The sequence below is a fragment of the Chelonia mydas genome, chromosome 2 (genome assembly GCF_015237465.2).
Source record: "Chelonia mydas isolate rCheMyd1 chromosome 2, rCheMyd1.pri.v2, whole genome shotgun sequence".
NCBI lineage: Eukaryota > Metazoa > Chordata > Testudines > Cheloniidae > Chelonia > Chelonia mydas.
This window is the reverse complement of record NC_057850.1, coordinates 185,272,653-185,291,774: the sequence shown is the minus strand read 5'-3', so window position 1 is coordinate 185,291,774 and position 19,122 is coordinate 185,272,653. Positions and strand designations below refer to the sequence as shown.

Sequence of the window (19,122 nt, the reverse complement as noted above, 5' to 3'; positions counted from 1 at the left end):
ATTACATTACCTATGCTTTCCTCATTAATGTACTCAGAATGTCAACATCTCAGTATCACAATGATGTAATTTTAAATATTGCTGTTTACATTTTTATATAAATAGAGACTTGCATGCTTTTATTTTTAGGCAGAAAAAAGTCCATTTGCAAACTCTGCGGGAACTGTCTGAGGTGCAGAAAATGACTCCACGAGAGCGAATGAGGTTGCGGAAGTTAAATGCTGCAGATGAAAAAGCAAAGAAGCTTAAGTAAGATGTATAACTAACACTGTGTTTTCACCATGCATTCCTTCACCTGTGCAATTTGCCAGGAAAGCAAGAATGAAAAGAGTTGACTTACAGACACTCTGCAGGTTCTTCAGCTACTGATGGGTGAATGGTGATTTTACATTGGTTAGATAAGAGTAATTGCTGAAGCGGGGGGGAAAGTCAGAGCATTAGCCCAAAACTGTACTTCAGATGCTGACTTTTTTACTAAATAAATGAGTAAGAAATCTTCAGATTCATTTATGTAAAAGAAGTTTTTTTTAAACGACTTGTTGAGGCCCCTACTCTGACAAGGCAGCCACCTGGCTTTGACTGGCAGTCCAGTTTGGATGAAACTGTCAGTCATTTTGGCCTCTGGGATTTGCGTAGAGAGGCAGAGTCCTCAAAGAAAAGATGTTAGGTAATGGCCTTATTAAGTGAGCAGATACAATGGTGATGGGCATGGTATAAAAACTCTACTTAGAGAGTTTTTCCTGAGACGTGATGGGTCATAATAGAGAGTCTTTGAAATACAGTGCATACTCTTCATGAGAGGGACATGAGGAAGACCTTGAAGTGATGATTGAATGCCAAGGCTGGCTCCACCACAAAATAAGGAAGAATTTATTAGGTTGCTGATCTGCTCGATTTTTTCCCCAGTAGAAAATTTGCAACTCTTTTTATTTGAAGTGGGGAAAAAAATCATAGCTGCACTGCTTGAATTCATGTTAATATCCTCTTCAAAACAGTCTCTCAAAGTTCAGATTAGATTAACTAATGTATATTTTGTTATTTATAAATGTACAATGGAGTGGTTAATTGTTTATGACCATTGGGATCAGCATCTTAGTCTTGTCGTGCCAAAGCAAGCATGCATCTTAATTTAGTAATGACACCCGATTACAACAAAGACTACAAACAAGAAAATAGCTGCGGTTTTAAATCCCAATTTGAAAAAAATTCTGAATCACCATTTGTTGTGTCTATTTGACATATATAAAAATTAGTGTAAGGGAGGGGTTAAAATTACAACTGGATTGAAGATGATGATGATGTTATATGGACATGAATTTTCATACCAATAGAAATTGTTCTCCCTGGAAACACAGTCACTGTCAAACAGCTATTGGAATTTCACCATCTCTGCTATGACTTGTGGCTGTTGCTTAAAATCTTTGATAATATTCTTAACTATGAGAAGCCAATTTGCAAATGTATGGGAAAAATCATAAATAGTAGATTACAGAAGCAACTGAGTATTTTGTAGATTGGGATTAGGAAACAGTATAGAATGGCAGTTTTTTAATTCATGTTTCAGCAGATAAAATAAATCTATCTCTTCAGTAGCATAAAGAGGATAGTCATCTTCAAAACCCATTCGTAATTATGAAATTAAAATACTTTGGCCTAGATTCAACTGTGGGATATCCGAGCATACTGTAGAACAAGTGCACCAGGGATAGAAAGTATAGGTATTATAAAAGATACAATTCCATTTCAAGTGGGCTACCTGCAGTCAGCTAATGCAGTTCCAAAAGTGAGTGAGAAGAGAGCATGGTGTCCAGAGGATTTGCCGAGTTGGCAGATGACTAATACAATCTCCTATGAGGAACATCTGGCACAATGGGCAGAATATGAAAACACTGCCTCTCTTTCCTTGGGGTGAAAACTTCCCTGGAGCATTTGGTGGAACCAAGGCAACAGTATTTAAGTTCTTCTGAGTTGACCAGGTTCTTGTATGGAACCAACAATTTGGAACCTCATGGCTCTTTTATACAAAGCAGGCAAGATACATTTTATAAATTCTGTAACTAAGGACTAAACTCTCTACCTAGATGCATCCACACAAGACCCGCTGGATAAATAGAGGTCCTTTGTGCACACCTGAGCATGTGGCCCTATGATAGAATGTACTTTTCCATTTATTTATGTATGTGTAATAAGCAGTAGTACCTTATTGTAGAAGCTCCTGCATGGTATTTGTGATGCATAAAATTGAATAAATGTACTCTTTATTTATAGACAACTGGCAGAAGAAAAATATCAAGAAAACCTCAAAAGAATGCAAGAACTGAGGTCCCGTAACTTTCAGCAATTGAGTATAGATGTGCTTCATGTAAGTATGAACTCACCCTTAGGGTGTTTCAGACATACACTCAAACTACAGTACTTTTCAGTTTCTCACACTTCTACAGTATTGTGGGCCAAATCTTGGCCCCACATATGTAATTTGGATTGTGCATAGAAATCTAGAAAACTCAGTCGAACTTGGTTCTGTATTGAGAAAAAGTTCCTTCGGTAACTCAGGTACACTTCAACAGATGTCTTTATCAGTCCCATGGCATCATTTCCTTTTCTTAAACTAATTCTTAAAACATATGCACTGAAATTTTGGACTCTACTGTCTGCTTCTGCTTCCCCCCCCCATGAAGTCATAGTTCAAAATAAATTCATTTTCAAGATAGTGTTAAGACTGTAATCTCTAAAATACCATACTTTGGCAGGACTGCTGCTTCCTTTTATTTATTTAGTTAAGAAGATTACTTTGAATTTTCCACCCAGACTTTAGTAAGAAGGAAGTCTCAGAGTGTCTCCCCAGGCAAGCTTTTATTTGGCCTGAAGCTATCTGTAAGAGAAAATAAGTCAGTATAGCACCAGCTCTGCAGCTCATCACAGATGCAGCAAAGATAGTTTGAAAAAGTCAATCGATGCATCCTAGAAATTATGCCTTTTTGTTTAGCGTTTAATAGCTTCTCTCTGGCATGCAGATGTTTCTGTTTCCCACTGTCTCTAGTGAAATAGTGATGTTTAATCTGTCTTTAAGAAATAACAATTGCTGGTGCTCAGTTTTTAAAAAATGATTAAAAAGTCCTTTTTTAAAAAGTGACTGCTCATTACAAGTACCCAGCAGTTGTATAGATCAGAGTATCTGTTACACTGTGGTCATGCTGAGGTTTCTAACTGATTATATTTACTAATGTTGCTTCAAATAAGGAATCTGATGAGCAGACTTCAAAGCATCTGATTCAGTCTCAGCCAATCACTGCACTGGACTACATATCCATAGGACATAAAGAACCAAGTGAAAATGAGACACCGGGCAGGCTCTGTATGTCTGAACCTGTGGAGCACGGTAAGGGTTTGAAACTGTATGGCAAGTTAATCCACTTTCTATTTGAAACCTCATATAAACAGGGCAAGGTTTAATTTTTTTCTCCTTTGGTTAACCTATAGCAGAGAAATTTCAGTAAAAATCGATTAGGCTTGCTAAGGAGTTAAAAATCTACAAGAGAAGGAAGGATGGATGCTGAATATGGGACTGCAGTGTAGAAACATGAGGGTTTTATGGTTCTTGAGCCTATGGGAACTGGGAGTATCAAAAGGTGGTGAACTCCACCTCCAAGTGAGGGGCTGGGTTAAGAAACGGACAGCTTTCATCTTCACACCTTCAGGTGATTGGTATTGGAACAGCATTATGCTCGGCAGTTATCCTCCCAGCTGCAAATCAACTGTAGGATTATCCTAGGATATATGCATTTGCTATGTGTGCTGGGATTGTACCCCAAAATTGTATCACAGTGAGAAAAGCAGATGAAAAACCTTTGAGCCTTGCTTGTCTGTACTGGCCTAAAATGCTTAGTCACTGTCCTGGGGTCATGAAAATCTATATAACATGTGCTTTGCTTGTGGATGAATGAGCAAAGGGAAAGCTCAGTCTTCCATACCTGGCATACTGAAAATAAAGTTTTACATAGAGTAATGTACTCTCTTTTAGTATAATATTTCTGATAGCACACGCATGTGTTCTGTTTCTTTCTAGTATGGTAGCTCACTTTGCTTCTTAATGCTTAGAAAGCAGATCCTGTCTTTTTTTGTGTGCCTATTGTACTGGTGAAAGGTCAAAAAACCTGGGGACCGAAGGCTTCCATTTTTTCACAGGATAGGCATATTATAGCCAGGACAGTGACAGTGCAAGTGTCCAATCCATATGCTTCAACCGTGACCTGTAAGGAATTGCTTCGAGGACCAAAGTAGTTCCGTCTTCATGCTTGTTCAGTCATTTGCCTCTCTGCTGAGACTTCCAACTAGGGGCAATTTGTAGTGGCGGATTTTGTGATATGGGTGCCTCTCCACTGGGAACAGGACTGAAACAACCGAACTCCAAGTCAAACTGAAGAGATGTGATTTTTGAGGTCAGTGGGCTTTGGATCAGGCCCATAAAGTGTAAAAATAAAAAAGGGAGCATGTATATGAAGTGTTCATGTAAATAATACATGAACTAGGTCTATATCTGAAAAGTTCAAAGGTTTTAATTAAATTATATATCACTTCTGTGATATACTAACTTCACAAAATCTGACCCATGTGGTTAATGAGAGTGACATATTCACTGTGAATTACAGCCTCTTAAAACAGTGTGTTTGTTAGATATCTCTATATTTATACATAAACGTCTGCATTAAATGTATTAATATTGAAAACTATTGAAACTACTTTCCATTGGTTGCTCTGGGTTTAAATGTTAACTTTTTAGTTCGATATATCTAAAAACCTAACTGGGAACATCAAAATTGCTTTTTTAAAAAAATAGAAAATAGCTTTTAATTTTCAATGTAGCGACATTTATGCCTAACATGGCTGGCCTGCTCTTTCATAGTAACAAGAGAGACACTCTGTGTGAGAGAGAACACAGCTGCTAGAAAGTACGTCCAGGGGAGAGAGACAGTTGCACATAGGAGACCAAGAAGGAGCAATGGAAATGAGGCTGTGAGTGGGAGTGTACCAGGGAAGAAGCAGATGCAGAACAGCATGTGAGCAGGGAGGAAATCTATGTCTATCTTTAGAGTTAATCCGTTAATAAATCTGATGGGTACTTATGATAAGGATTCATTGAGAGCATAGGAACACTACCTAATTTTACACCCCCATTATTCAAAAGTTTGGCCAGCTGCTGTTAATTTTCAAGTTGCAATTTTCTGCTGAAACTATATTTCCACAATAAAATTTATGTTTGTATCAATATAATATAGAGCACAAAAATAAAAAAAACTTGGAACAAGTTTATACAATGACTTTTTGAGGTTCTTACGCTTTAATTGAAAGTTAATCCAGATGACTGTAGGAAATACTTGTACTCTACTAGGAGAGATCATCCAATGAGAGTTGGAAGATTTAGTTTAATTAGTACCTCAGCTCTAAGTGGCATGGAGACTCAATCAAATTTTTGAAGTATTAGGTACATCTATTAAAAGCTGGGGGGGGAACCCAAAGTGTTGAAGTTAATTAAAATTATGAACAAACACAGGATCATTGGTGATCACGAGCTCAAGCATGAAATGAGGCTTCAGCTTGCTAGAGAAATCCACACCAGTTAATTGCTTTCACCGTGAATATAACTTTCATGAAGCGAGCTAGTCTACCTGTGAGTATGCCTGTCAGAATGATTTTCATTTCACTTGAGGCACAGGAATTACCTGCAATTACAAATAACTGACCAATTTCGTCTTCAAGCAATTCTCTTTTTCAGAGGATGAATGGGGTCTAACTAAATGCTCACTGCAGTCTGCAAACTGGTAGCAGGTAGAGCTAGATGCAGAGAAAGCCACACTTCTTAAAATGTCTAACACTCTAGTTATCAAGTCGACTCTACATCATGCTACTGTTCAAAATCAGGTTACACACAGATAGTGAATCGTTGTAAAATGACATAATTCTCCAGAACTGTGAAGAAATAATCAGTTTCTTACACTGTCTATAGAAGCAGAGGTGATGTTTGCCTTTTGGGGGCCCTGAGCAGGAATATTTTGGGGTCCCCCTTATCTTTCATCCACCCCCTAAAAATATGTTATAGCCACAGACCAAAAAATTCTCAAAGTAATCTGCTTTTTAAAAAGTCCATGTTAAATAAGATGAACAGTATTTGGGGGTAATGCTAAATCAGGGCCCCCTTTAGCTTCTTGGGGCCCTAAGCAATTGCTTAGTCTGCTTATGCCTAGTGCCACTGCTATATAGAAGGATGCTGATGGCAATTCGAATATTATTTTTAAACAAGAGAAGATTTAAATTAGTTCTCCAACATTTCACTCCTTACTACGCCATCCAGATGAATTATGGAAATTTATTCCTTTCACTTAGGGACCAGGACTGCTGCAGAACCATCTGAGGCTCGCGGGACTGCAGCTGATTCAGAGCATGACTCCTGAACCCAAGTGTTCAGATGTCTACTGTTAAGCTAGAGCGGTTTGTGACTGCCAGTATGCCTTGACATTCTGTCATTTTTCCCTATCTACTTCAGTGGCTTTGTGCACATATTCTGTACCACCCTCTTTTACTCAGCAGAGAATGCAGAATGCAACTAAAGAGAAAAAAATATGGGCTCTAGCTTACAGAAAGCACTTTGAAAATCTTATACAAATATATTGGTTAAACTTGAGTAGACGGGAATTCAGTCTTAGCCTGATAGGCAGTAAAAGCGACAAATGAGGTGAATCACAAATTATACTGATTTTCTTTTAATGAGCCAAGTTCTTTGCTCCTGTGCAAAGGAGATAAAGGGACGAAGTTGTGTCTGTAACAAGCATATCTCCAGAACTCTGATATTTACTCCTCTTTGTGCACTGGGAGGCAAAATTTGGCATTGCCGACATATGCAAGTTTCTACAAATGGGAATACAGGCTAGAAAAGAGTCTGGCTTCTGGGAAGCAATGTTAGGCATACCGACCCCAGAATGAGAGAATCTTCACTGTGTATACTATGCAGAATTTATTTCACTTACCTGCTGGAATCTGCATCTGTGTCCCGCTCCCTTTGCAGTCAGTTTGCTGGCAGAAATGGGAATCATTTGAAACCTGCCTGCCATGGTGTTGTCAAGGTTCACTGGAAAGCCAACAGGGAGTGGACAGGTCTCTCTTTTCCTGAATCATTAACCTGCAGGCTTAGGAGACCTAATTCTGATGTAGTAGCTCTCAGCATTAGTAAGTTGGGTGGTTTATGGACAGATGTGTTTGTATTCCATTGAGTCTGCAGCTTGTAGGATTCTGCCAGTACAGCCCCAATATTTAGGAGAATTTTTGTGCCCATTCTGTAGTAGAAGATTTAGCCATTTTGACCAATTTTATTTAAAAGTTTGCAGTGTGTAAAACATAGTGCTTACCATGGTAGGTGTTCAGTGAGAGTGCCCTGCAGCCAGTGGAAGTTAACAAAACTATCAGAAGAATTTTTTTAAAAAATTTTAAATTTTTTTAAAAAATTTTTTAAAAATTTAAATTTTTTTTTTAATTTTTAAATTTTTTAATAAGTGTTTTTCGTCACTAAAATTCATGCATCTTCACTCACCAGTCTGGATTAACAGGTTGTTTCCTCTTTCTACCAGGAGGCAGCAGAGTCATGCAAGAGAGCAAAATAATTTGCTTCGGGGTATTTTACTGAAAGAAACATTGTTATTAATCATTGATAGTTACACCAATTCAGCCAGCTGTAGCCAGGCCAGTGTAGATCAGCTGCATCCTTGCCCACTCAAAAGTGTAGAATTTGCTGAATAAGTGCAAAGGATTTATGATTTATAAAACAATAATTAATGCGTTATAAAACAACTTTTTTATTCTTGAATTTGTTTCCATGTAACATAGTTTTCTTCAGAGCTGATTCTTTTAGTATTGATAATGTCTTCCAAGTTCAGTGCCCAGTTAACTTGGATAATTGGAGATTATTGGAAAGAAGTATAATATAGTTGAATTTAGTATTCAGTGAGAAATGTTGATGTTCCGATCATATTTTTCTGAGAAGTAAGGAGTCATTCATCATCTGAATACTTTAAAACAGGCTAGGCAAAGCAGCTGAGAATATTTTGCATTGTCAGATAATCTCCTAGGATTTTTCCACCTCTAATTTCTTTGCTTAAAAGAAAGAGGCATGAAAACTTTAGACAAAATCTTACATTGGGATTGTGTGCATATGCTTTGCTCTTTATTTAATCACTGTTAGTATTAAAAGTAAAGTAACTGAATATTTATTATTTGCTTCTGATTAAGTTATATATAATGTTGCTGATGAACAATGTTGCATTTACTTATTCCAGCTCTATTCTGACCTATTAGAAAAAAGAAAACAAAGGAACTCCACTGAACCATTGCACAACTTGCCATTTAAATAAAATGAAAACAGAAATCTTACTAGTTTTGCTATAGATTTCATGTCCTGGCCAAATTTCAACTCAGATAATTGCATTGTAGCTGCCTAAATTCCCCTTGCATGTGTTTATTTTTCCACTTCCCATCCAGAAATACTAGTTTTCCAGCCCATATCCATTAATTATTTTTTTATATTCCCTGTAGATTAAGGAACTCATTTTGTAGATTATGGGGACAGATGTGTATTGGGATAATCCTGTATGCATATTTTCCATTGTTACAAGTACATAACTGGGAGATATAAGTTTCAAAGACCCCTCATCCCCATCTTCTCATGATCATAAGGAAGAACAACCACCTGGGGATGATTTGGCTGATATGGACTTGCTTTTTGTTTTTGAAAGCCCTTATCTTCTGAAGTTTTGATTAGCTTTTACTATTCTCTTTTTTATTCTCTCTTTGATTTGTTTCATTTAACAAAGCATCCCAATTTGTATCATGTGAATTATAGCAGTGTAATGTTTTCTGGGTATGGCTCGATGTCTTGTGATTATATATACAGTACTTTTCCTCTAAACTGCAGTATATCAGAATAAAAACAAAACTGGCTGTATAACACAGCTGGTAAGTAGAGGCCAGTTTATGTGTGGGGGAGGGCAAAAGATGGCACAAAACAAGAGTGAAACTCCCCTTATCCATCCAGCTGTTCCCAACAATGAAATACGTCTGCATCTGGAGTGAATTGAAACACGTACAGCTGCATCTGGAGTAGAGTGGGAATTTATCTATAGAGGAGGGCAAAAGCTGTTATAAAATAAGAGTAAAAGTCTCCTTGAAGCACAGTCAGCCTCCTGGTACAGGGGAGTATAACTGGTGCCTTTTTCGGCCACCAGTGTGAATTTGGCCCATATAGGTAGGTAGGTAGATCAGATATATAATGCAGCTTCTGCTCTCGTTCTTCTGTTTGAAAGCTACTGAAATATAATGTAAGATAATATTATTTTATTTCTTACTCATCTAGAATAGTATAAAGATAATTTCTTTAGAATAGCAGGTGCCCATTGTCCTGCCTAATTAGATTCTGAGTAAGGGCTTGGATGCTAAAGGCCACGTTCTGCACTCAATTTACATCTGTGTAATATGATGTAAGTCAGTGTAGCTCTGCTGTTTTACAGCAGTGGAGGATCTGGCCCTTAATATTTTATTGTTCGGCTACTGTGGATAGAAGATGTATGTTCTCATGTGATGACAATGTATGTGATGGCTTTGCAAGGCAGTACCTAATAGGTTGACAAGAGTGGTGTGGTAGTGTTAGATATACAGAAGAACAATGCTTATTCTGCTAAAGGCCTAATTCTCTTCTCACATAAGTGTTACACTGCTAAAATCGCATTGACCTCAGTAAAGTTCATCCTGATTTACATTAGCATAAATAGAAGTAGAATTGGGTTTTAATAAAAACGGAAAATGAGGAAGAGTATATTACAAACACACACTCATTGTAGTCCTCATGTGAGACTCCTATGGTGCTTCTCTGCTATTACTGAAAAATACACTCACATTTAATTTCTGGGCTCGCCAAACTGTATCCGTCTTATCATTTCATCTTTACAACAAAGTGATTCATCTAAGTGACAAAAATGGATAGAGCAATGAAAATTTAAAGCCATGTACTCTTATTTTTGGCTCAAAGTGCCACTTTACATTCATATCAATTTCACAGCTGAAAGGTCACGGTAAGCAAGAGGGGAACAAATGTTTATTATTTTTTCAAAAGTATTTATGAACCCATGCATGCAAATACAGTTAACCCACCCATGGTATATTTCTAAATAGGAAAAGGAATATGAAAACTCTGAATAGGATAAACATCTAACCTGGAATTGAAAGGACAGAGCTCTTTTCTCTGTTACACCAGAGGAAATCCAGAATAGTTCTTCAGTTAATAATTACTCCAGATTTATACTGGGGTGTAAAAGAACAGAATTTGGCCCACAGAGCATGTATAAGGAGGTGCACAGTTCCTGTACACAGTGAAGGATTCATGCACACTGTTGTCCAGGGCTGATATGTGGATGTGTTAGGATCAGTAGATCTCCTACTGCTATGAATCCTCTGATTCTCCCTTCTTCTCCACCCCCTTCCACCTCGTCCCTGTGGAGCTCTGGGGCCACGGAGCCTAATTCAACCTCAGTTCTGCAAAGCACATGCTTAAATTTAATCATGTACTTAAAACCATCTGTATTAAATTGAAGTTAAGCACATGCTTAAAGATTTTTCTGAATTTGGGCCTTAGGCTGCAGTGCTGGCTGCAGAGATCCCCAGTTCCAACTCTGCAGCCTGGGGAGAAGAATTTCTTCCTTCTTTACCCCTCATTAGATCTCCAGTACCTAGATACATTATTTGAACTGAGTGCTGAAGAGGGCTTGTCCCTTTGTTTTCATAGATTAATAGATTATAAAGCCAGAAGGGACCACTGTGATTATAAAACCAGAAGGGACCACACTGTGATCATCTAGCCTGATCTCCTGTATAATGCAGTCCACAGGACTTCCCTGAATCAACTGCTGTTTGAGCTAAAGCAGATCTTTTAGAATAACATCCAATTTTGATTTTAAAATTGGCAGTGATGGAGAATCCACCAGGACCCTTGGTAAATTGTTCCAATGGCTAATTACACTCACTATTAAAAACGTGTGCCTTGTTTCCAGTCTGAATTAGTCTAGCTTCAACTTCTGGCTATTGGATTGTGGCTCTGCTAGATTCAAGAGCCCATTATCGAATTTTTGTTCCCATGTAGGTACTTATAAATTGGATCCAATTGCTCCTTAACCTTCTCTTTGTTAAGCTAAATAATTTGAGCTCACCACTATAAGCACATATTCCAATCCTTTAATCATGCTTGTGGCTCCTCTCTGAACCCTCTCCAATGTGTTAACATCCCATAAGGCTCTAAGGGTCATCAGTTTCAATGGGTGTAGAACCTGATGCTGTGGGGGACCTTGGGCTCCGACACTCCCTTGTCACCACCAAGGGAGACAGACAAAGTAACACCTCACTAATCTTGAAAGGTCAGGTCTCACAGCAAGTACTGTCAGGACACCCAAGGTCTGGGGCATCTGATTGGCTTGCACCCACTATTTCAGCCAGAAAGAGACCCAGGTGGGTTGCCTGAGCAACTGCATAGGCTCCCGGTGGCTGCCACATTGGACCCCACTCTTTGCCTGTCTCCTGCAGTCTGCATCCAGTCTTGTTCTGGTTCCTGCTCTGCTCCCATTCTGTTCCTACTTACTGCCTTGCTTCTACTCCATGTCTGATCCTTGCCTTGTCTCTGGTTCATGACCTTATGCCTCGCTCTTGACCATTGGCTCTGACCCTTGGCTCAACTCCTGACTCTGACTCCAGTTCTGACCCTTGGCTTGACTCCTGACCATTAGGCCAGACCACCTATGTTCCAGTTCCTAACAGTTGCCAAGACCTGCTTAGGCTTCACTCTTCATGGTACCTGAATGGAGGAGGAGGGCTTGCTGCTACCCAGCAGTTCCCCCCCTGGCCCTAGTCCTCCAGAAACAAGTTAACTAACTTCAAACCAGGAATCTAGCACTGTGGACCCAAGTGACTCAATTTTCAGCAGAGGATCAGTTGCTCCACAAACAACTTGTTCATTCCTACGGAGAAATTGCCACACTCCAGGCTTCGGGGGGACCTCCTTCACTCAAGCAGGATCCCTCAGTTCTCCTACCTGAATGCTTTGATGATGATCACCAGAAGTTTAGGGGATTTTTGAGCCAGCGCCATTTGCTTTTCTTGCTCTGTACTCACTTGTAACCACATAGACCAGGCAAAATAGATGAGCCTGCTTACAGGGGAAGTGTTGCACAGGGCGTTGCCCCTTTTGGAGCAGGGCAATCCACTTTTTGACAAAATAGGATGCTTTTTTGGAACCATTCTCTGCTATATTTGATAACCTATATTGAGACTGTACTGCTGATGCAGTGCTGTGTAAGCTTAGGAAAGCACTGTCAAATTACAAAGGATGAATATAAACAAATAACACAAGTATGTAGGGACAAAATTAGTAATGCCAAGGCACAAAATGAAATTAAACTAGCTAGAGACATAAAGGATAACAAGAAAACATTCTACAAATACATTAGATGCAAGAGGAAGATCAAGGACAGGGAAGCCTGTTACTCAATGAGGAGAGTAAAACAATAACAGAAAATGTGGAAATGGCAGAAGTGCTAAATGACATTTTTGTTTGTTTTCACCAAAAAGTTTAGTAGCAATTGAACATCTAACTTAATGAATGCCAGTAAAAATGAGGTAAGAGCAGAGGCTAAAGTAGGGAAAGAACAAGTTAGAAATTACTTAGAAAAGTTAGATGATTTCAAGTCACCAGGTCCTGATGAAATATATCCTAGAATACTCAAGCAGCTGACGGAGGCGATGTCTGAGCCATTAGTGATTATCTCCGAAAAGTCATGGAAGATGGGCGAGATTCCAGATGACTGGAAAAGGGCAAACGTAGTGGCAATCTATGAAAAGGGGAATACGGATAACCTGGGGAATTACAGACCAGACATCTTAACTTCAGTACCTGGAAAGACAATGGAGCAAATAATTAAGCAACCAGTTTGCAAATACCTAGAAGATAATAGGGTGATAAGTAATGGCCTGGATTTGTTAAGAACAAATCATGTCAAATCAACCTAAAACTTTCTTTGACAGCGTAACAAACTTTGTGGATAGGGGAAGTGGTAGATGTTGTATATCTTGACTTTAGTAAGGCCTGTGATACTGTATCACATTACCTTCTCATAAACAAACTAGAGAAATGCAGTCTAGATGGAGTTACTATAAAGTAGGTGCATAATGGGTTGGATAACCATTCCCAGAGAGTAGTTATCGGTGGTTCCCAGTCAAGCTGGAAGGATATACAGTAACTCCTCACTTAAAGTCATCCCGGTTAACGTTGTTTCATTGTTACGTTGCTGATCAATTAGGGAACATGCTCATTTAAAGTTGTGCAATGCTCCCTTATAACATTTTTTGGCAGCCGCCTGCTTTGTCCACTGCTTGAAGGAAGAGCAGCCCGTTGCAGCTAACTGGTTGGGGCTTGGAACTAGGGTGGACCGGCAGCCCCCCTATCAGCTCCCCGCTCCCATAAGTTCCCTGTGCAGCAGCCGCCCAGCAGGCTATCCATTGCCGGCAGTTCAGCTGTCCCTCCCCCCACTGCCATGTGCTGCTCCTGCCCTCTGCCTTGGAGCTGCTCCCGGGAGCCTCCTGCTTGCTGTGCAGGGGAGAGGGGAAGATGGAGCTAATGTCAGGGTGTCCCCCTCCCCCCTACTCCTGCCCCCCGCTTACCCCTTCTCCATATAGAGCAGGTTGGGAACACAACAGGGCTCAGGACAGAGAGAGGTTGCTGGCCGCAGCTGCTGTCTCAACTTCCTGATCTTTTTAAAGGCAATATACTTAGAGTGGTGTCAGCGTACTTAAAGGGGCAATGCGCATCTCTCTCTCTCTCACACACACACACACAGGGTGTGTGTCTCTGTCTGCCGTGCTGTCTCCCCTTCCTCCATTTGTGCTGCCTTGTAGCGTGTGAGGCTACATTAACAACAATGTGTTAAACCTTGAGGGCTCAGCCGAGTGCTAGTTCATCATTTAGCAGTAAGGCACCCCCTGGGAAATATCCCACCCTCTAACTTCAACACCTCAACCAAGCTTCACAATCATCATTGCTGTGTACAGTATTAAATTGTTTGTTTAAAACTTATACTGTGTGTGTAGATATATATATATAATATAGTTTTTTTGTCTGGTGAAAAAAATTTCCCTGGAACCTAACCCCCCACCACCACCATTTACATTAATTCTTAAGGGGCAAATTGGATTTGCTTAACATTGTTTCAGTTAAAGTCACATGTTTCAGGAACACAACTACAATGTTAAGCGAGGAGTTTCTGTATCAAGTGGGGTCCCACAGGGATCAGTTCTGGGTCTGGTTCTGTTCAATATCTTCACAAATTATGTAGATTCAGTAACTCCCCACCTAACGTCCTCTCACTTAATGTTGTTTCAATGTTACGTCCCTGCTCCATTACAGAACATGCTCGTTTAAAGTTGTGCAGTGCTCCCCTATAACGTCGTTTGGCTGCCTGCTTTGTCCACGGCTGGCAGCCCCCCATCAGCTCCCCTATGCCACCCCCCCAGCATCTCCCACCCGCCGGTGGACCCCATAGATCAGCACCTTTCCCCTGCTCCCCCCTCCTCCTGCCCGCGGCAATCAGCTGTCTTGTGGCGTTCAGGAGGCCAGGGGCAGGAGGCAGGGGAGCGAGGGGAGAGGCTGCGCCTCGCATTCTCGCTCCTTCCCACAGCCTCCTGAACGCCACAAACCAGCTGATTGCCACGGGCAGGAGGCAGAGGAAGGAGGTGGGAGGCTGCGCGCCGCGTCCTCACTCCTCCCCACAGCCTCCTGAACCCTGCAAACCAGCTGATTGCCGCAGGCAGGAGGCTGGGGGAGGGGAGGAGCAAGGGCGCGGAGTAAAGGGGAGGAGGTGGAGTGGGGGGGGAGAAAAGGCGGTTAAGGGAGGGGGATTGGGGGAAGGAGTGGAGGTGAAGTCAGAGGACATTAAGTGGGGAGTTACTGCATTAAATTGCTTGTTTAAAATTATTTAAAACCTATACCTGTATTAAATTGCTTGTTTAAAATATATATAATGCCTTTTGTGTTGCAAAAAAAAAAAAAATTCCCTGGAACCTAACCCCCCTATTAATTCTTATGGGGAAATTGGATTAGCATTTTTCAGGAACATAACTACGAAGTTAAGTGAGGAGTTACTGTAATGGCATAGAGAGTACACTTATAAAGTTTGCAGACGATACCAAGCTGGGAGGGGTTGTAAGTGCTTTGGAGGATAGGATTGTAATTCAAAATGATCAGGACAAACTGGAGAACAGAAGTAGACAGGATGAAATTCAATAAGGACAAATGTGAAATACTCCGCTTAGGAAGGACCAATCAGTTGCAAACATACAAAACTGCCTAGGAAGGAGTACTGCGAAAGGGATCTGAGGATCATAGTGGATCACAAGTTAAATATGAGTGAACAGTGTAACACTTGCAGAAAAAAAGCAAACATCATTCTGGGATGTATTAGCAGGAGTGTTGTAAGTAAGACACGAGAAGTAATTCTTCAGTCTACTGCACGCCTCAGCTGGAGTATTAGACCTCAGATGGAGTATTGTGCCCAGTTCTGGAAAATTGGAGAAAGTCCAGAAAAGAGCAGCAAAGATGATTACAAGTTTAGAAAACGTGACCCATTAAGGAAGATTGAAAAAATTGGGTTTGTTAAATCTGGAGAAGAGAAAACTGAGAGGGGACATGATAATAGTTTTCAAGTACATAAAAGGTTGTTACGGATGAGGGAGAAAAATTGTTCTCCTTAACATCTGAGGATAGGACAAGAAGCAGTGGGTTTAAATTGCAGGAAGGGACATTTAGGCTGTCATTAGGAAGAACGTCCTAACTGCCCAGGTGGTTAAGCATTGGGATAAATTTCCTAGGAAGGTTTTGGAATCTCCATCATTGGAGATTTTTAAGAGCAGGTTAGACAAACGCCTGTCAGGGATGGTCTAGAGATAATACTTAGTCCTGCCTTGAGTGTAGGGGACTGGACTAGAAGACCTCTTGAGTTGCCTTCCAATCCTAAGACTCTATGATAGGCCTACCACCACATATGCCACTCACTATTGGCAACTGGCGGCAGATGTGGAATGGAATGATATGGCCCAGTTACATCAGTTCCAGTGGGGCTTGAGTGAAGAGGTGAAGGACAAGTTGGCGCACATCGAGAGCCTCTCCCAACTGAATACTTTCATCAGCCTAGCTCACCACATAGACATCCGATTATGAGGGAGAAAGGAGAAGAAAAGCTTTGGTCCACCATTGCAACCACACATGGAACCAAAGCCCCGCCTACCAACACCTGAGCAAATGGAGACTGACCTAAGCCACTGCCTGACCCCAGAATAAAGAGAACGATGATGTCACTAGAATTTGTGTTTCTACTGCAGGGCTTCCAGACATGCCCTCACCTCCTGTTTGATCAGAAAGCTTCTGGGAAACAAACAGGCCTAGGCATGGTAAGAGTAACTGGCTTGGGTACCGTTAATTTTCCCCACCCCAGTACTGCCTCCTGATGGGCCACCCACAAATGAACTGAGACCAAAAGGGCTTCTCCACATCTCCAAGTTCCAATATAAATAAACATCCTTGATCTAGCTACGTCCATCCCCCTCCAATGGGCTCTGATCAACTCCGGGGCCATAGACAATGCTATCAGTGTTGAGGTAGCATGAGCCTTGCACATCCCCTTCCAGCCCAAGGGCACACCAGATTTTGTAGAAACTATTGATGAGTCCCTCTGATCTTCAGGTCCAGTGACCCAAGAAACTGTTCCTTTAGAGATCAACCACTAGGAGGTCATGCAACTAAATGCAATCCATTCACTGCACTTTCCCCTAATTCTTGGCATTGCTTGGCTGCTGCAGCATGACCCTGTTATTTTCTGGCGGGAGAAGATTTTTCTTCCAAATATTGTCAAAAGGTCTGCCTGCAACCTGCCAACTCCCAGTCTCCAACCCCATGTTTGGAGCACTAGCAGAATGGAAAAGTTTCACCAGGATCATCCCAAGGTGACAGGCCCAGTGCTACCCCAGAAGGAAGTGTGGCTGAAGAGGGTGGTGGTGTAATGAAAGTGAAAGGGTGAAAGGCCTCAGTTTTGACAGGTCTAGCACCCACGGCTGCAGGGGGCATAGATCTCCGACACTCCCCTGTCATGACAAAGGGAGACAAAGCAACACCTCATTAATCTTGGAAGATCAGGTCCCACAGGAAGTCCTATCAGGATGCCCAAGGACTAGGGCATCTGATTGGCTCACACTCAATGCTTAAATCAGGAAATGACCCACATGGATTGTCCAAGCAATTGTGAAGACTCTGTTGCATTGGACATTTGCTCATTGTGTTCTGAGTCCACCTGTTCCCGGTTCCTGCTCTGCTTCTGTTCTGCTCCTAGTTCCTGCCTTGCTCCTACTCTGTGTCTGATCTTTGCCTTATCTCTCGTTCCTGTCCTTACTGTCACTCCTGATCATTAGCTCTGACTCTGGCTCTGATCCTTGGTTCAACTTCAGATTTTGACTCTGGCTCTCATTATCGAGCCAGACTGCCTACATCCCAGTTCCTAACACATCTTTCTTGAATTGAGGGTACCAGGCTGGACGCGGTATTGCAGTAACAGCCACACCAGTTTCAAATAAAGAGGTAACATACCCTCTCTACTCCTACTCAGTATTCCTCTACATCCAGTGTAAAAAACACTTAAAGTGCAGAATCTATCCTTGCTTCTCACCATAAACTCTCAGAAGATCTACTGAGGATCTTGGCATTAGTGGTTTTCTTTTGTTCTAATTACTTTTCAATTGTTATAAAGTTTTCATCTCTCACCTTTGTCCATCAGTCAGCTCCATTCACCTAGTTTCTCTGTTTTGTAATCTATTCCCTTTTTATTTTTGTATACTCCACTGATTATAATATTTTAAATTCATTAACTTAATAAATATGTTGCAATATATTACATCTGGCAACCCCCTGATTTCATTATAATTCCAAAATAGCAAAGTACATTACAATAATTGCATACATTATTTCTATATTTCCATTGCTAATTGTAAGGTTTGGATGTATCGCTTTGAATTTCAAGTGGATAAAGTTTCAACTGAATTTAAATAAGAAATTCTCACACCTACAAAGCAAATGTAGTTAATGGTTAAATTTTTCACTCTAGTTTTTCATAAGCCTTGTTGGATAATTTTTAAATATGTTGTACCTAACTGAAAGAGAGGAGCAAAGACTTAAACATTTTAGACCACATTTTTAAAGGGCCTCCGTTGTGAGCATACACCATCTGAGTTATGGCTGCATGCATGCATATTAGGGAACCGCACACTAAAAGTAATTACCCAAGATGTGATCTCAGAGATAGTCACAAATACGAAATGCCTTTAGAAAATATCACAATTTGCTTTTTGACTCTGGACATAAACTATAATAGAATAATTGTTATAATAATTAATTGTTAAGCACACCTCTGTGTGATTAGCATAGTATTCTCATAACCATAAAGACTACAGTATGGATATGTCCTTGTGATTCCATAGTTAAGGTTACATTACAGTTTCTACTCTGTGCCACCCACTGCAGGAGCCCCAGCCATAAGGGCAGGATGGGTTGTGGCCTGGACGTTGCTACACCCCAGATATTCCCTTGTCATGTAAAAACCTAACTTGCACAGGGGCCAAGCTGGCCTTCTGCAGCCCCATTATAGAGGAAACACAGGCTGCCCCTACACTGGGTTCAGCACTGGTGTAGGGATTAATTCCTCCCAAGGAGCAGCTCTGTTGAGCTAGATGGTAGTTTAAAACACAGTCACTTTTCAGAGCAGAACCACACTTTAAAATAACTATGTCCAAAAGCTAATCTTGGGGTGGGCAAATGGGGCACAACATTTTGATTAGCTAATTCTGTGTAATGTAATTAAACTATTACTAAAGAGGAAGAAAAGAATGAAATCAATAGAGGCCAAATTCATCCTTCTCTGTGGGTTTTAGTAGCATTATAGTAAGGATCAGTTTGGTCCATTGAGAATATTTTATGCAAAGGAACTTGGAATATAAACATAA

The 19,122-nt window shown here is 40.6% G+C and overlaps 1 protein-coding gene across 7 annotated transcripts in view; it reads left to right on the top strand.

The window, feature by feature from the left end:
• NEK11 (NIMA related kinase 11) overlaps positions 1 to 19,122 on the top strand; it is a 165,052-nt gene that overhangs the window by 81,748 nt on the left and 64,182 nt on the right. For 6 of the 7 annotated variants that reach the window (XM_043540837.1, XM_043540836.1, XM_007064332.4 and 3 more), the window contains exons 10-12: positions 130 to 249; positions 2,269 to 2,362; positions 3,241 to 3,379. In XM_043540837.1, the coding sequence (XP_043396772.1) occupies positions 130 to 249; positions 2,269 to 2,362; positions 3,241 to 3,379 (353 nt within the window). Of the gene's footprint in view, positions 1 to 129; positions 250 to 2,268; positions 2,363 to 3,240; positions 3,380 to 4,903; positions 5,311 to 19,122 lie in introns of those variants that run through there. The other variant, XM_043540841.1, reaches the window with a different exon arrangement.